At 34.1% G+C, this 18,907-nt stretch overlaps 1 protein-coding gene across 5 annotated transcripts in view; it reads left to right on the forward strand.

Annotated features, from left to right (window-relative positions):
• Window positions 1–3,455: 3,455 nt before the first annotated feature.
• The window catches only part of LOC149783716 (enteropeptidase-like), a 220,011-nt gene continuing 204,559 nt past the window's right edge, over window positions 3,456–18,907 (forward strand). For 4 of the 5 annotated variants that reach the window (XR_016413660.1, XM_089931972.1, XM_089931969.1 and 1 more), the window contains exons 1-3: window positions 3,456–3,592; window positions 4,322–4,614; window positions 15,586–15,627. Coding sequence is in view for 4 of the 5 variants with exons in the window: in XM_089931972.1 (XP_089788098.1) it covers window positions 4,449–4,614; window positions 15,586–15,627 (208 nt within the window). In the remaining variant the exon portion in view is untranslated. The remainder of the gene's footprint in view (window positions 3,593–4,321; window positions 4,615–15,585; window positions 15,628–18,907) is intronic. The other variant, XM_089931970.1, reaches the window with a different exon arrangement.

The following is an 18,907-nucleotide window of genomic DNA, read 5'->3' on the forward strand; positions in this document are numbered from 1 at the left end:
ATAAATGTGCTATGTGATATATACTATATTTGATTTGTGTTACACTGGCAAAATGGTTGCGTACACTCCTCGATGAATATGTGTTGTTAACACGGGACCAGCCAACCTATCCCATGAATTACAAGTACTTCACGAACAGTTTGTCCACCACCAGGGGCCACTCGTGCGGTAGAAGAACCGCATGGTGGACGGATGACGTCACATGCGCAGTGGGTACGAACAAGGCATGATGAATGTAAGACATTAACGCAGGTCTTATCATGTGATCTTAAGAATCCCTAATCACTGCAGTAGTTGCTGAAACAGACTTATCAAGAAGAGCAGCCCGTGCAGCAAACAAATTGGGCATGAAATAGCCCGGATCGGTGCCATCAGTCCCAAAGAAACTGTGGTCTCATTTAGCCTCGACAGGCAATCTTCGTATCTTGCGCCTTCAGCGTTCACGATGCTAATAAGGAAGTTAAGAACGATGGGACGATACACGTCTAAAGTACATTCCGATCCGAACCTTATAGTCATCTATGGTACTCAGTACTAATCTTGCAGAAGGCTACATGATGCGGGGAATACTTCTAACTAATAGACTCAAGCGACCGCTATCATCTAAACCTTTCCCCGGTGTGACCTGCCTTTTATATGTAAATGTGATTTATATAAAGTTGTTATATATATATATATATGTATATATGTATATATATATGTATATATGTATATATATATGTATATATGTATATATATATGTATATATGTATGTATATATGTATATATCTATGTATGTATATGTATATATATATATATATATATATATATATATATATATATATATATATATATATATATATATATATATATATATATATATGCGTATATGTATATGTATATATATATATATATATATATATATATATATATATATATATATATATATATATATATATATATATATATATATATATTTATATATATAGGCAAACAGAAAAAATTAGTGTCATTTGTATTGATGTGTACTGTTTAAGGAAATCTTAACATGTATAACACCTTTGACTAAAGTCGCGTACTGCTATATATTATCTTACATGGGTAATTACTGTCAGTGAACGTTATTATATTAATCGAATACGTTTTTTTCTTAATTGAATGAGCAAAAAGAAACGATTATATTTATCGAGTAGTGCAATACAATGAGTTTCGAAATACATTTGGATACCTCGGTCGTTAGTATTTAAATTTGCATCATGTTTCGCGTCATTTATGACGTAACATCTATTAAATATACAGTCAAACCTGCCCTAAAGGTCAGCGACCAATCTCATTTCTTATGTAAATGTCATGTAATAAGGGGTCACCTCGGTCACCAGAACGTATCAGCAGTGACTGTTGAAAGTAAGCGATTTAACTTCTTTTGTTTGATGAGCAAGGCATGGCTTATATAAAGGTATATAATATGAATCGATGTTTAAACATTTCATATTTGGATTGCAACTTCCGTAATCCAGTGAAACATTAAATGACAAGCAAAGTCGGGTATTGATAAATGCACACAGTAATTTCTCGAAATAAGTATGTATATAGATATTGATATATATGTTTATATCAAGATATGTGTATGTTAGCAATATTAACATCAAATATACATAATTTATATATACATATATCTACTTATTATGTGCTTATATTTTTTACCGTTAACTTTACATTCCTACCTGGGGGGCCCCGAGTGGCCGTGTGGTCTAAAGCGCTCACCGTTCCGGATCACTGCCATCTCACCTCTGTCTGCGTTGGTTCTAGTCCAAGGCTCGGCTAGCGTGGGTACGTGGGAAAGCCTGCCAGTAGCTTCTCGTGGGTCGGTGGTTCTTCCCTGGGTTGTCCAGGGTTCTTCCTCCACCAGTTATACTGGCCGCCATGTATAGCCTATCTTGTGCTGAAAAATGGCGTTAAACCCTAGAACAGCAACAACAACAACATTCCTACTCAGTATCGTGCAGTATTTTCCCACTACTGAACGGCTTCATATTGTATGGCACGTATGTCTAAAAATAGTATCGTGGATTAGGAAGTAATTTAATTGTTAACAACGTACGCTCATGTAGCATACGCTTTAGCCATTCGTTTGTTATAGTTGTTTATGGATGAACTAATAAAGCCGTTTCGTCTGTTGAAAGTAGAGAGTGGTGGACAAATTTACTGATTCACAAATAAAACTTTCCAAAAAAACAACTAACGAATAAATGTGATATTCACAGCACCTATATAAAACATGAGAGACGCTGTATTGAAAATACCATTCTAATCATTTAACCAGTTATTCAGGAGAAATTTTCGTAACATTTCGTAAATGACAAGCTTCGTACTATGACCAGTGCTCACTGGGGTCTATAAAAATAGCACAAAGAAGCATAATGCGGCCAAGGACAATGCATATCTATTAGGGACGTACAATTTTATAAGCCAAAGTACTAAATTCGAGGAATAAATACAACTGTAGGTTTTGGTAAACGTAAGACCATAGAGCCAGTAACCCAAAACAACGAAGAATTCTTATTACCGCTTGCTGAATGGACTGTCACATAACAGCTGCTTTGCAATTTTCAACGTTAACCTTTTTGATGCAATGTTTTGAATTTAGGCTAGTGATACAGGTCATTAAATAGTTGGGGTCCCTACAAAGAGCATGCAAATAGCAAGGCATAAACACTTTTTTAGCTGGTAATAAGAATGCCAAAATATACTTGCATGTTTGCATCTTGAATTTCCTCAAAATGAACATCAAATCCGAATTACATGAGATATGCCACTTGATTACACGCCGCAAATTTGTACCATAATTCCTAAAAAATTTCCAATACCGATCCCATTATCCATACTGCACTCCATAGCGTTTTTGTGATAATTGAAAGAGGTCATATTTGCCCCACATTATGTATCCAAACAATCAACGATGGAACAGGAACACAAATACAGCTGATTCATGTTCAGTTTTAAGTAGACCAAAACGACAATTCATTTTGAAACTAATGTCGCGCACCCGTTGAAGCGCAAAGATCGATGGGCGGTGATATGTGCGCCTTATTATTGTTACTGTGTATTGATGAATGAACGGTTTTGTATTTAATTTGGAATACAGAATAAATTCAGTTATTTTTTCTTTAATGTGCATTTTTTTTAATATGAATCCTGAGTTTGAAAAACAGAATGAGTATGTAAGAAGAAGGTTACTTTATTTTTAAGGGAAATATGAACTTGTTTTTTCGGATAAATACTGTACACCGAAGGTCGTGCATTATTACTTAGAAAAAGTCGTTCATGTGTTCCCATACGAATGCAGTAACTAATAAATATCCGCTGCACAATTATTATGTTGTATACTGTTTTGCTTTCAGAGATCTATAATGCACGCTGTTTAAAAAGGTGAACTGAACAGTTAAAAATAGATTAGTATCTAAATACATAAGCTGTCACGATATTATATATACTTATGACTGAACAAGGAAGAGGTTTCAATAATTTTTTTTACTGACTTGGAAACTCAACCAAACCTTTTAGATAAATGTTGTTGTTCGTTGCAAGACATTGACAGTGAGGAAAATACCAGGTTAGTACTCTGAACAAGGTTATATATTGACACGTATTTTTAATCTATTTATTCTGTAATCAATGATAAGAAATATGACCGCTGGTCATAGCAGGTTGTAAAAGGCTACATGTATCAGTAACAGAGCACATATCACGTGTAACAATAAAGTCGCGTCGATATGTACCATATATGTACCGATTATTCGTAGTCTCAGAATAAATATGTTGAAAATTGTGTCATTTCGTAATTTTGCAAACGCTACGTGACTTGCATTTAGCATTTTCGACTTTTTCGTACAATAATATGGAGAAGGGTATCGTATTGGTATCATCTAATTATGTTGGAGCTTGACTGTCATCGACATGTAACAATACAAAATAGCAATGGCCAAGTTCATTGTTTTTAACGCTGTAGTTTAGTCTGATCTGTCAACGACTTAAATATACAATGGTTTCCTATTAATGTCACGAAGTTAGAGTTCGACGTAAGATCAATCAAATTTTCGAGGCTCCGTAGTATGACAACATCATGCGGTTAAGCGAATTCCGTCTTTTCGATTAGGAATGCACGTTGACTTTACACAGCAGTATTTCTGTGAAAATGTCTAATATGATGTGGGAACATTTGGAAGAACATTGGGCTAATACACCCACTTTGAAGATTTTTGAAATATTTTGTTTAAGTTGTGAAAACTTGTTGTTTAATAAACCTGCAGTCCATAAAGTTCGGAGTTTAATTTTTTTCAAGGGTAATTTTTTAAAAGATCTCATTCTGTGACAACCCATATAATCGTTAGCTGCAGGGGGAGTGATTCTGCGATAACCCAGACTACCTTCATCGTATTCGTCCAGAACCGAGCTTTTGGTACCAAACCATGGGAAGGCGCAGTTATGATTTATCATCCACTGACCTGGCCAGGCAGGACCGTAATCAGTGTTCAACGATCAGCAACAGCAGGGTAGCCATAATTGTTGCAGTTGTTCTTGTGGCAGGTGCAGTAATTGCAGGAATTGTAGTAGCAGTATATTTTACAAGCATACGTAAGTGCATCTATGGTTACGTAATTGTCCGTTTAATCGTCTGTCTTTCTGTTATTGTTTATTATCAACTTTAAATTATATTAGCAGCACATTTTCATAATTGACAACGACGTCAACACGTTCAAATTCACAACACGTTGTAAAAGAGTGTGGTAATGGTTTACGTTTGTATATGTAATATATCCATATATTTCTGTACACATATTTTGATCTACAATAAGGGGACTAAAATGAAATAATTTTATAGATTCTCATCATAATTTGCACAAATAATTATGAAGCTAATATTTGAATTAATTTCATATATGATCGCAAACCCTTTTGTCATTGGGTTCCCGTCCCAGATATATAAAATTTAGGTTAAGATTTTGGTTCAAGTTTTTTTCGGTTGCTAATGTTCCTCAACCCGCTGACACGTTTTCAATTTACGTTGTCGGGCCGGATCACTGGAATATGACCTCTTTCCACTCGGGTTCAAACCATGGACTCGGCCAACGTGAACATGCGTGAAAGCGTCCCGTGGGTCGTTGGTTTGTCTCGGGCTTATTCTCGATTTCTTCCTTCAGTAGATATACTTTCAACAATGCATAGCCTATCATGTGCTTACAAATGGCATTAAACCCACAAGATCACAAACTCCTTATACTTGCACGAATCATTGTGAAGCTCATGTGAATGAATTGCTGACATAATCAAATACGCATTGCCTTATGAGATATATGAACTCAGAAAGTTCATTATAAAACACGCTTAATCGTTTCTAAGTCAATTCACTAAAATCTGCTTCAAGGATTCGGTTAAAGTATTTTCATTTTCTTATTCCTCCTTAACCCCTTGATCTATTTTATTCATACTTTGGAAGAACTATTATAAAATTAGGGCAAGTACTTATTTGATATCGTGTATTAGTTTTGTGTCCTTAAGATCAAGAATTTACAGGAATACTGCCTTTGACAGATAAATCATGAATCAAACAATACATACCATGGAAGGTGATACGTCTGTAACCAGAATATCGTTGTGCATAAAATGCTATCTTAAATGAACTTAAATACCTTTGCACAGAACTATGTCCTGTTACAGTGGCCTGAATTATGATTTTAATGACGATTAGACCATAAAAACATAATCAGTAAAAAGGGGTTTTCAAAGGACATGTAACTACAAAAATCTGCATAAAAAACGAAACGGTTTGTTAGATAATGCAATATTCAGATCATAGAAAATTGTTCAGTTTTTAATCTGTGTTCAAAAGTGAACACGTTCCTTTACAGTTAATAGACTAGTACATTTATTTAGTTTACATAAAGAAAATACATATATGCATGTTACTGTATTCACTAGACACCCCATCTTGAGTCAACACTGCAGCTAAAATGTTGATGAAATGCAATTGGTGGACTGATATGAAATCAAAATATTTCATTTTTCATCATTCAGTGGTCTCTCGCTGTAAAGCACACTATTTTTGACATAACCTAGGCATGGATGTCATTGCACGCATTAAGTTTGCTTGATACGTAATGCATCCTACTATAAGATGGCCTCGTCTGTAACGTGGTACAGGTATCTGTCCCCACCCCCATCCCACAGACATTTTGTTAAAGCGAGAACACTTTTCAACTAGAGCTATCTGGTAGACGGGTAAACTATATTTTATATCATTTTATTAACTATAATGCTCATGATCAAGAGCATTTAAAAATTGTGTTCATTCTTATATAATATATTTGACACTAAATGTTAGGAATTAATTTTGAAAGTTTTGTCGCTATATCTGTTGCAGACAGTTCTCATACTTAGTTTGAATTTTTATAATGCATGTACAACATATTTTCGCTTATTTCGAAGAGTTTAGGTTTTGAATCATAGTTTTAAATTATACAGATCTTACCTTTAATAAACTTATGTATATCTATGAATGTGCTGATATGACTTTAGACCCTGTGTATGCACACATACATAACACGCATAGATAAACACTCACAAAACTTATAACGTTGAGACTGAGGATACACTCAGGTGGAGGATGTTTTAATATTACAAATCACAAAAATAAATCAAACAAATACACCAGAGCAGAATTGTAGCCGATAAAACACGTAAAGTATATTCACAAGCATATATTTCATGAATTGTATATGATGATGTTTTGAAAATATCTCCATTGGGCGCATGCGCGCGTACAGTGAGCGTGATAGTAGACTAATGGAGAGACTGTGTTTTGCTCTTGGACAAGTTACACGATAACTGACTTGGACTTGTATAAAAGTGTCAGGTTTGTGTAAACATTTGCTATTCTATTTTGAAGCCTGTACACACTTTACCCCTTATTTTGTTTTGTATGCATTTTTATAAAACACATGTTCTGCCTTTTATTATCGGAAAGCGTGCTGATTTTCATTTAGATCATACTAAGGCATTATGATTTACAAACAAATACATTGACACCTTTCTGAAAAGGCCAATCAGGAGATCCGCCAGAAACTTGTTCTTAAGGGAAAAGCATCCTAAAGACAGAGGTTAAATCTCAGATGATCATCATGAAAGTTAGAGAAGCAAAAAAAAGTGTTGTTCTCTATGGGCAGGAGCTCCTTATATTGATACAAACATTAAAGCATGTTTCGCAGCTTCTGAAACAAAGTTGCGGGGCAATCCTGTGTCTGGATGACATCTATTTATCCAACAATACTATATAACATGCCTTTGGGGCGGTTGTAGCTGTCGGTTTGAGCAGATATATTAACGGGACAAGTTTTTTTTTTTTTAAGTGTCTAGTGAGAAACTGTTAATTACAAGCTAGTTTATCCTAGATAATGTTTAAAATGGGTCGTTCACAAAAATGTGCTGCAGTAGATTTAGTCGTTATGTTCTTGTGTTGGTAAATAATGAAGCGAAAATCACAGAGAGAACACTTTTTTCTTTCAAGATTGCAGACAATTACCAATGAAGACCTTCATTACCTTTTTCAGTAAATTTAATTTATGACAAAATAGTGAAATGGGTACGTCTGATGCGTTGTCAGTAAATGCAATACCGTATATGATCTCAAATTTGAACTCAGGTTAAAAGTTGCGCAAAGAGACTGAGGTCCTACAGGCTGACTAGAATTTCCGAAACCAAAATTTTACAGTTTCATCTTTGTAAACGTTTGATTGTTACACAATTTGTTGCTTCGCTTGATGCAAGATTAGCAATATTTCGGGTGAATTATGCATGATAAATGTATTTTCGTGAAAAACATATGCAGATGACCATCTGTCTATGAGGAGAAACGATCATATTATTTCAAGATGGCCATAACGTGGCCATATTAGAGATAATATAGCATCATTTTAATTAGGGGCCAACTAGACATTACAAGAAGTCTTCCGGTTACAACCTATCGTTGATATGATCATTTATTGAAAAGTAGTTGCGTTCATTGCATCTGTACAATATTAGGGCAGGAGGATTAGAGATAACACTTATGTGGCAAATTTTCACAGAAATTGAGTGAATGCTTTAGAATTACTTGTCTTTGACTATGATAAACTAGAAAATAGATCTAGATATGCAATAGCTGATAAGTCCGCATATCACGGGGTATATTGTTTGTTTCTATGATTATTTCTAACGACTACATGGAGCAAAACCTGCCGGTTCAATTGGATCTGAGGTAAAGGTAAATCTTGGATAAGACAGCTTGTATATAGTTCAGAGACGACTCCTTTATTAACCCATTGCCACGTATAGTTTGTTTGACGTTCCAAATCAACCCCTTTACAAATTAGAGTTGGGTGAAGCGCATACTTGCGTACAGATTTAATAGAACATAATTGTACATTTACACATACTTTGTATTTCGTGAGTAATGGTTTTCAACCTTCATGGGGTTTGTAATTATAGTCCCTTATAGTTACTATATCACGCTTTAGTCTGCGCTTTTTTATTTACCTGTAATTCTTACCTTGTATGTGGAAGAAAAGGGACGAGTGCTTGAGTATCATAGGTTGCAAATTAAGTTTCCAAGTGAATGCATCATAACAATATAGAGTTTATAAAATGAGCTGGTGTTAAATAGCGGAGGTATTTGTTATTATAGACATTTGGCTGAATTGAAATTGGACGTTTGTTTACAGTCTCTAAACCCTCAGATATATAGTTCATTTGAATTAACTTTTTAGGAAGGTTTTCAGTACGCAACATTTTTATTCTGAGTACCGAAGCAGGCAAATCCTACTTGAACTCAAATGCTTTAAACTGCCGTCATTTATATTACGAAATTATTGGTACGAGAATAGTATTCCTTTTTGTCGAATTTATCATGACAGTCATAAAACTAGTATATATACAGGTGCTGAGTATTTATAAGACGTGAATGAGCATTCCACAGACTCCCATCTCCCACCCACATCCGGACTTAACTTTAATTGACAATAATTGATATGAACCTTCATCTAATCTGTATGCTTCCTTTTAGAAATTTAACGTATCTTCATTTAACCGGACATTGCATTAGGTGCCACTTTGATCTTTAGTTCATGGAGGTAAGAACTGATATTTGTAATGCTGAAGCTGCATAAATCAACGGAAGGCCACATCTAGAGTATTCCCATGTAATATGGAGCTCACAGCTAGAGTATGTCATGTAGAATGGAGTCCGCGCTTAGGGTATCCACTTTTAGTATGGAGTCATTGACTTAACACTGACAAGCAGATAATTGACAATATTCTGTTAAGAGCATTACAGTCTTACTCATGTCGATTGGAAGCGTGCACATGGACTGGCAGAGAGCACTTGAACAATCATTATATCAAGGAAAATTGCTAACATGCAGGGTTGGAACGATGACTACAACACATGTATGTAACCCGAGAAAGGTGACTCTCCTGCACAAACCACAGAGGGTTGATAAAGATAAAAGACACATACCACATACAACATTGTCGATATTTTAAGCAATTGATTTAACCGCAAAAGATCCGTGCATGCTACAAACTAATATGGTAATAGGATTCAGTTACGAATTACCCAAACGTAATTAATAGAACGTCTATATTACATTATTTGTGAAGCATGTGCAAGTTTTAGCGGCCGTATCATGCAATTCGCGTTCCCTCAATGAAGTGGGTTTTTTTCAGCCATTAGCTAAGAATAGATAAGTAAATAAATAAAAATTAAACAAAAATTATCAATTTGACGTGGTCGCGTGAACATTGGATGAATGGATTTAATTTCCAAAGGCAATCATTCCTCAGATATTTCTAAACATCATCTGGAAACAACGTCAACCATTTTAGCCGAATCGTTACTGCGAAAGACCAGACTCTTGGTGGCTGCTAATAGTACACACAACTTTGCTGGAAGCATTAGTCGACTGGCCGTTGCGATACCAGCTTTAACCATTTGTCTATTACGTGATAATCCGTATCCTTGAATATGTATTCTTATCCATTTGAAGTGCTTGGACTGTGATATCTGATGATAAGACTTTCGGTCTCAAAATGACAAAATGGTTGGAGCTGGATAACTGTGGTGCTCTCTTTTGGAAGCATTTTTAGGTGTCAGAAAGAGAATGATGGGTGTTAATTGTGGGTAATGTAACAAATGTAGGGTATGTGTTATTGATATTGACATCTATTACCTAGACAGAGTTAGGTGATTACGAAGAGTCAGTCTTTGGAAGATATTTCTCAAACTGAGACATTGTTGAAGTATATATTAATCTGGTTCATAAAATGAAACCTCCATAATTTCTTACATCTGGATATTCTCATGTACATGTTGGCGGTAATTTGAGATAGGAATGATTCTTAGTGTTAGGTGTTTAGTGTCTGTTTCGCGGTAAATAAATGGAAGTTCTAATCATCGCGTTTAATAACCCTTCAATTGGTAGCGAATGGTTTCCTCGGATGGGAACCATCGTGCAAGCAAGACGATGATATTCTTTGTTTTGCTTTCGCTCGAAAGCGAGTCTCTATGAGGATTAGACTATTTTCAACCCCCAACTTTGATTCCGTTCTTGATCCTATCGGCTTTCTCAGTCGTTATCTACAAATTCTTCTAAAACATCATACCCTATGATATTCATTCCCATTAGTTGGTATTGATGACATTTAGGTTAAAATAGCTGTGACAAACGCGTACATGGACTGACACAGACATGCCAAAGTGTATTCACATAGGTGTACAGACATGACCTAGTACAATATATCATCAAAAGGGAAGACACGATTAGTTAACAATTATGCCCCACCCATTCGTCGTAGCGATTTCAACCGTGTCTAGTCTGGTAAGCAAGACAATTAGCAGGCTATAATACGGTATACCCGAGGCTATTGGGAGTGCGTTTTAAAGTATACAATAACGTTTGTTTCGCTAAGTTAGAGTTCGAATGCACGTATTTCTGGCTTTCCTAATTATGATTACTGATTTCCTAATAATGAATGAATTCAATTTAGATTCCCTAATTAGAAGCACAAATGGGTGTGCGTATACCAATACTTCAGCCTTTCCACCTTAAGAGTACAAGCACCTTTATAGTAATTTTCTAAAGATATTTGTTTACAAAAATGTGTTAGATGACGTGATTTGTCGCTCTCCTCTTAGTTGAAGATGTAACACCATGTCCAAGGTAAATGTCATCACAGAGAACAATATTGGAGGAAAGTATCATATGACCTTTTGCACATAAAACAACATTTGTTCTGCCAAATAAAGACAACGCGACTGATTTACGGAAGGTTATAAAGCGCAGACAATTATCTAAGTCTCGCCTACGTTTTGCTGACTTTCTTATTTTCTTTTACATAACTTTTATTACATTTGTCAACATCTTATAAGAATATTTCATTTTAATGGTTTAATAAAAGTGTAATTTTACCGACCACTCTCTTCCAGAACTCACATCGTCACTTAGGCAACAATTGTCGTCATATTGATGATTTAATGATATTTTTTATTATTTTTTAAACTTTATCTAAGGAAAATACTTTGAAAAGCTGAAAGATTAGACGAGTCTTTGAGCAGTAGTTACACAACTCTGAATTAATTGATGTGTTGGCTGGTTCTCGATCTCGATCTCTCTCTTTATATATATATATATATATATATATATATATATATATATATATATATATATATATATATATATATATATATATATATATATATATATATATATATATATATATATATATATATATATATCCATGTGGAATATACTTAAACAGAAAAAAGAAACTGATGTAATGTAAAACGTACTGCTCTTTACAACTTTGGATGCTGCAGTGTCCCAGTTTGGTTTGGCAGAGACATAATAATCTGTGTGTTTTCGCGTATGGGGACACTATTAATAAAAAAATCAAAGCAGGGATTCAAATTCTGGTCAAATCGTTTGATTCAATGTGGTTTTTTTTGAGAAACTAATGAGAATATTGGACACAATAATACTTATATTTCAGAGAAGATCAAACCTTTATAAGTCAAGACAGAGAATATCAGGCTTCCAATATCATGATATAAATTGTTAGAGTTAGCTCACAGACACAAGTTAGACAACATTCCTGTGTGAAGTGCAAGATATGAAGATATTAGAGACATTGGTACCGTTTCTGTTAGTAACGAGACAACGACAACTATTGCTTAGACACACTCCTCTTCTATCAATTAACTATGGGCACAGCATATTGAAAGTAACGTACATCAGTTGAAACCTATAGACGGAAGGTGATTAACTGAAGGATATAAAAGGGACCGACCATTCTATTTCATGACTGATGTGGGATTTGTTTTAACAATTCTGACTATCACACAACTTTATAAAACATGCTTGTTTTGATTTGTGTCAACAGAACCCCTATTATTTGTCTTGAGATAGAGGTAGTTACTGGGGCTGTGAACGGACAAAACAACAAACAAGTGGCACACTACCGCTACCCATCCCACACCTTTCCCAAAAATATTAAATATTTAGTCCACAACGAGACAATGAGAATATTGTTAGATCGATTACCTTGGGAGTAATGGGAAAATCATCATATGTGTTGACAGAAGTGCAAAAAGTGATACGTTTGAGTTGGTGTTTAGAATATTAGCAGGTGAACTAGGGAAATATTATTTGCAGTGATGCAAGTTATGACTGGTTTAGTCCTAAGGGACCAATATAGTAATGTAGTATAAAACAGAGCACATAGATTTTAAGCTATATAGATACTGGAAAATTCCAAATACTGCTAGGTCCAGATCGGGACGACATATACTAAAATGTGTTGTATGAAAGTCCATATTGACCACAGACCACAGGTGCTATTCATAGGCAGATGTTTCCATCAGCAAAAAACGATTCGGCAAATGATGATAATATATGCTTGTACTCCTAAACTTAAATTCATTGGGTGTACAGAATGGTCGTATCATTAGACCAACCACGCCGCGGGGAGCAATCGAACGTGTATATTACAAGAATCTTTTACGAGCTGCTAGTATTTAAACATTGCGGGAGCTTGATGCTAGATAATTTTGATCTAATTACGCACTGCCACGATCTTCATTTCTCTTCAGTAGACTAATTATCTGTTCACTTATTTACCTGTGAGATTTATACAATTACGCTCAAACGTTAACTTGGTCAATGAAGTTTAATTTTCAAATCGGTTTATATGTTATATTAAGATCAATACCTAAAACAATATGGTATTAACCATTGGTAGTTTCTTTTAGTATGTCTGGTGAATATAAAATTGTCCAGGTTTACATGTACACTTAGCTAGGGAAGAACAGGTAATTATCTTTGATAATTAAAACAAATGGTGTAATTGTTGATTTTCTATAACATATATTTAGGAAGTTTATCACTTATTGTTTGCTTTCTGTTTTGTTTTGGGGTTTAACTGCTTTTGATGAAACGTTGACAACTTTGACAGCCAGAATTTATTCTGAAAATACAGAATACTTTTCAAAGAGAATAATGCAAGTAAGAGAAGTTTAGACCCATCAATAAAACATGTCCAAAATTGCTACTGTGTGCAAATGTTTGACTGTACTGAAGTGGGTGATCAATTGCGAATTTTACAATTGTATTATCATTTACTGGTTTAAGATTACCATAACATGTTTTCAATTGATGGACAGAAGAGACTGAGTGCTGTCTGATTTACTTGTGGTGTGTATATACATGCAACATAAGTTAATTACATAACCCGAGAAACCAAATCTGCTATGTAAAGGGTCTGACTCACCAATATGAACTCTCAGCAATAAATCTACTTAACAATAAGTTACCGAAGGATGAGCAAGTTGAAAATATTAAAAAGACACATTCAACTTTGCACCGCATTAGTATATGAAAAATTATATTTCTTTTTGTTAATGCATAGCCTTGCGTCTATTGTGTGTCAATTTATCTATCCATCCACATGAGCGTCTTAAAAGCTGCTAAACCACTTTAGATAAACGTAGCAGGAAGTGTCTTTTGAACACGTTCTGCATAACTCTCTTGTTATTGGTTCTCATAAAAATGACGTGGCATACATAGCAAATGGATGGATGGAAGACATATTTGCAGCTTATCCATAAAGTTTGATCTTAGTTTTGTTGAACCAGATCAGAATTTTTCTTAAGACGTGCCCAGTCACAATTGTGTTTTGGCTCCACAAGAAATAATACAGTTTTGTTAGAAAACGGCATATATAACACTTGTTTCTGCTTGAGAATGTCTGCATTTGTCTCATACATAGTATGAATAATTATCTGAGTACACCCTATACACTTTCGTACTAGGGTGTCATCAACTATCATTCCTGTTTCACTAAGTATAGCTTCGCTTAGAGCACCCACAAGGGAGAGCGCGGGGCATTTTACTATCTGGGCGTTTGCTAAATTTACTAGTGGGTTTGTCTTCTCTGAACGACAGCTGTGTTTAAACTGTTTGCTTTAAAAATGAATCACACATGGACGTTAGCGCTATTCCAACTGACGAAATAACGTTAGATATATGTAGTAAAATCCGACTTAAAAATAGACTTTAGTGCTGATCATCAACTAGCTACCATTGTTTAATAGGATGAAAAATTTCTAAGCATTATTGGTCGACGTAAAGATAAATAATGACATTTTGCTCTTCAACCTGCTTAACTTCGAGCGAATCGGGATGGTCCATTTAGGGCTTTGTATGAAGAAGTGTGTATGAGAGGGTAGCAAGAAATCTTAGCACACACATTATGTGAGCAAGACAATTATAAAAGTATCATTGTGCAGAATTTAGGTTGAAAACATTATTTAGGAAAGTAAATTCTCATCATAGGGAATACAGTTATAAAATGATTTTTTTTGATGCAGTCACATAGATGAAGAATATATTGAAATCTATATTATATTGATGCCAAATAAAATGTGTGAAATTGTTTACAAAATGACTTTCCAGAGTATGTGGTAAATAACTTAGTTGAAATTCGATTATACATTCTAAATCGTAAAAAATGGGTAGATCACTAGGCTTTATCAACATACTAAGACCTGAATATAAACGTTATAACCAACAACAGAAAAGAATCAGTTTGGATCTTCAAACTGTCATAACATATGAAGCGTGTAAGCCACCCACTTTGCATTATTTCTGCTCAGTCCCAAAAAAATAGAGGTCTGCAGGAATTTCGGGATGTTCCATTTTACGTTCCTTAAGTATACATATTTGCATAATGGTATCGTGAACAGTTATGTCGAAACGGCTCTTAACACACCCACTTAGCTATTGCCAGCCAGTTAAGTACGTTTTAGCTATTGTAGTTGTTTATCTTTGATCAGATATCCTTATATTCATCTATATGATAACGTACTTTATAAACTGACAGCATTTTTTCATAAGAATTCATAAGAATCAAATACGATTCAGAACTGTTTACGTTAGAGGTTTAGGGAATATATTACGGTACAATGAAAGGTACACATCTGTGAAAGCACTGTAAGTACTGTATTTGCTTCTGTTTCAGCTTCCTCACAAAACAAATCAGATGTGATTACAAGAGTTGAAGGTAAGTTTTAAAAATACCTTCAAAACACTTTATTACAAGTATACTTTTAAACGTTTTTAACCTGCGACAATGTACTTTATTTTGATGGCATCATATGATAACTTTGTCTTATTATCTGGTCGTTCCTGATGTTAATCCTTTATACACCTGAAACTACCATTCTAGTGTCTTTTTTGCAGAACCTTTCCTTTGGATTATTACATCATAACCACATGTTAGAGTATGTCATATACAACATGGGCATGTTCAAATATCAAATTTTGGTTGAAATGTGTTAAAGTTTCAGAATGTATAAAACTTCATTTTACGCTACAATACAATGCTGACAGACTGAAAACAACAACATGAATGTCTACCCTCTGTCGGACACCGTGCTTCTCCTTTAATATGTCTAATTTTGATTTTATAAAAAACATTTTGTACGTTTACAAATGTCGTCCGAAAATTGAGTCAGAAAACGTATTGAACATTTGCAACAGATTGTGAGGGCAGTTATACTGTAATGCATGTTGAGTAATTTTCATATGCATTGTATAATTTCTATCTGGTGTGCAAATATTTTTTTTATAGTTTTATATATTTTGGCATGATACAATTTTCTTTTACCAAAAAAGACAATGAAAATGTTTCAATTTCGTATGATTCATGACAAATTGAGGGAGTTTAAAAAGTTACGGACGTAACAGTAATAAAGTATTTTCGTTTATTTTGGTAAAGTTATAAATTGAATTTTCAACGTTTTATTTACATTTTCAATGGGCCTTGGCGTGTCATATATAATACATTTCATATCACATTTTCAAAATTTTAGACGAGGTACTGAAAGGTTTAATTTTCTCATTTAAATACATTTGTCAAGGACATTTTCAGGATACGTGTGCTAATACTGCAAATATTAGCAGTTGTCTTGTCATGACCGGATTAAGGCTTTGGGGGCCCGGAAAATGTAAGTTCGGGACCCGAATATGTCAACAAATAAATCATGAAAGCAGTCCTTTAACTTCCCTAATAATTCTTATAGCGATAGCTATAGACATATATATGGTTTATTTAAACGCATGTAACTGTATGTATGGTAACATGAGAGAGAGGGCGACCTATGAATGGGAGTGTGGATGCACGTGCCAACTGTGCTTGCTGTTATCCCGGCCCTGTGTCCGTTTTTGGTTGACTTAAAATATTTATGTTCTTCCACAACAATAGAACAATTTGATAAATGTTACATCGGCCTATTAAAGCAAGATAGTTTTTGAAAGAATGATGATGTACCAAGAGTCTTGTTTTAAAAATATTTTTATTAGCATTCACCACAAAAATACTACTACAATATTGATTGCTACAACTGCTACTATCACTGATGATTCTGATAATAATAATAAGAAGAATAATAACAATAATATTAATAATATTAATTGGATCAATAATAATAATAATAATAATAATAATAATAATAATAATAATGGTAATAATAATGGTAATAACAGTCCAAGGTAATGCTAAGAATAAGTAGCAGCATCATTAATATATATATATATGTGTGTGTAGCATCATTAATATATATATATATATATATATATATATATATATATATATATATATATATATATATATATATATATATATATATATATATATATATATATATATATATATATATATATATATATGTGTGTGTGTGTGTGTGTGTGTGTGTGTTTGTGTGTATATTGTCTATTATTATCATTATTATTATTATTATTATTAAAATTGTTTATGTTATTGTTACAGGTAACTTAATTATATTCTTCATATGTGTGTGACTCCTTGGAATAAGACTTTCATTGAGCTTCAACTGGCAAAATTTCTTTTGCAAGTAACTAACCATATTAATATGTCATTTAATAGTCAAGTGGATAAGCGTTTCATTCACAGAAACCTTATTTTGTCAGCTGCTCATGCATATATATGCGGAAAAGAGGCCAGCTGACTCAGCTGCTTGCATAATGCAGATGGTGTTTGTTGACTGAAGTCAAATATAGAAAGTGTCTATTTAATTATTGACAGTTCATACGTGTTCAAAAGACATTCGATGCTTGGCGTGACGTTCATAAAGTAAACAGAGGTCACATTGTACGGTAAATGTTCGATTATATATATATATATATATATATATATATATATATATATATATATATATATATATATATATAGTGTGATCAATGTTTGTCACGGTTGTAGATGTAATGGTCACTTTATAAACATATTTCATTACTAGCTTTTGTCCATGAGTGTAGACGAAGCATTAAGATAATACTTATGCAAATATGAATTTAGAACTGAGCGCGGTACATTGGTTTTCCCTTGAAAATGTCCAGTCTTCATTTTATTTGTCACTTTCTTTACCAAATTGTTAGAAGATTGACCTGACCTTGTTTTAAAATAAACTGTTCTAAAAATGCTTCTTTTAGTCTTGTCTTGTTCCTCTTAGTGTATCTTGGGTTCTTATACTAATGTCGCGTACATCAGAAATATCCATTCCTATTGAAGCATTTTTAGTGGAATCAGACTTATATTTGTGTTACGTTTTAATCTGAGAAGATTTAGTTATTTAAATTATTCATTACAAAGTGCTCATTAATATTTTTGGCCTAAAGCACTACTTTGTGATTCAGTCTTGATTATATCATTCTGAATCATCAACAATACTATCACATCGGCACATCCCAGGCTTAGATTAAATGTGTTTTATGTCGGCCTCGCTAGAAAATGCTAGCAGGGTTTGCTTACTTGTCAGGCATAACGCCATTGAAAACCACGAGGTTGTCGAGGGTTCCATCAAGGTCGTCGACTAGCGGTGTATCGTTGATGTCTGCATACAACTGATTGGCACATCATCCGATAAACAGTCAATGTCGCGGGTTTCAGTGTCAGAATTGTTAAAATATTAAATAACACCGTGACAAAGCTGATCATATGTGTACGGTGAAGCTAAGTAAAGTTTGGCTCATTTCAACCACCTAAAAATCCGATTGAGCAACCGATGAGTGTTAAAAGACACAGGCGGATCAATAATTATCACACGACTTGAATTGTTTGGTACCAAACGATGATGTTTACCCGGGTTAGCATAGTTGGTAGCTGCAAAATCAATCACTTCCATTGGATGCAAGTGGTATACTATAATAATGAATTTATGTTGTGTTCGGTGTAACCCTATCACCGAGACTAAAATTCTACCTCGGTGTTGATTCACAATCGCAAACACGGAAATCTGGGGTACGTGCTCGCATGAGGAAAGTCA

This window comes from Sinohyriopsis cumingii, chromosome 14, assembly GCF_028554795.1.
Source record: "Sinohyriopsis cumingii isolate HCF-2022 chromosome 14, ASM2855479v2, whole genome shotgun sequence".
Classification (NCBI taxonomy): Eukaryota; Metazoa; Mollusca; class Bivalvia; order Unionida; family Unionidae; genus Sinohyriopsis; species Sinohyriopsis cumingii.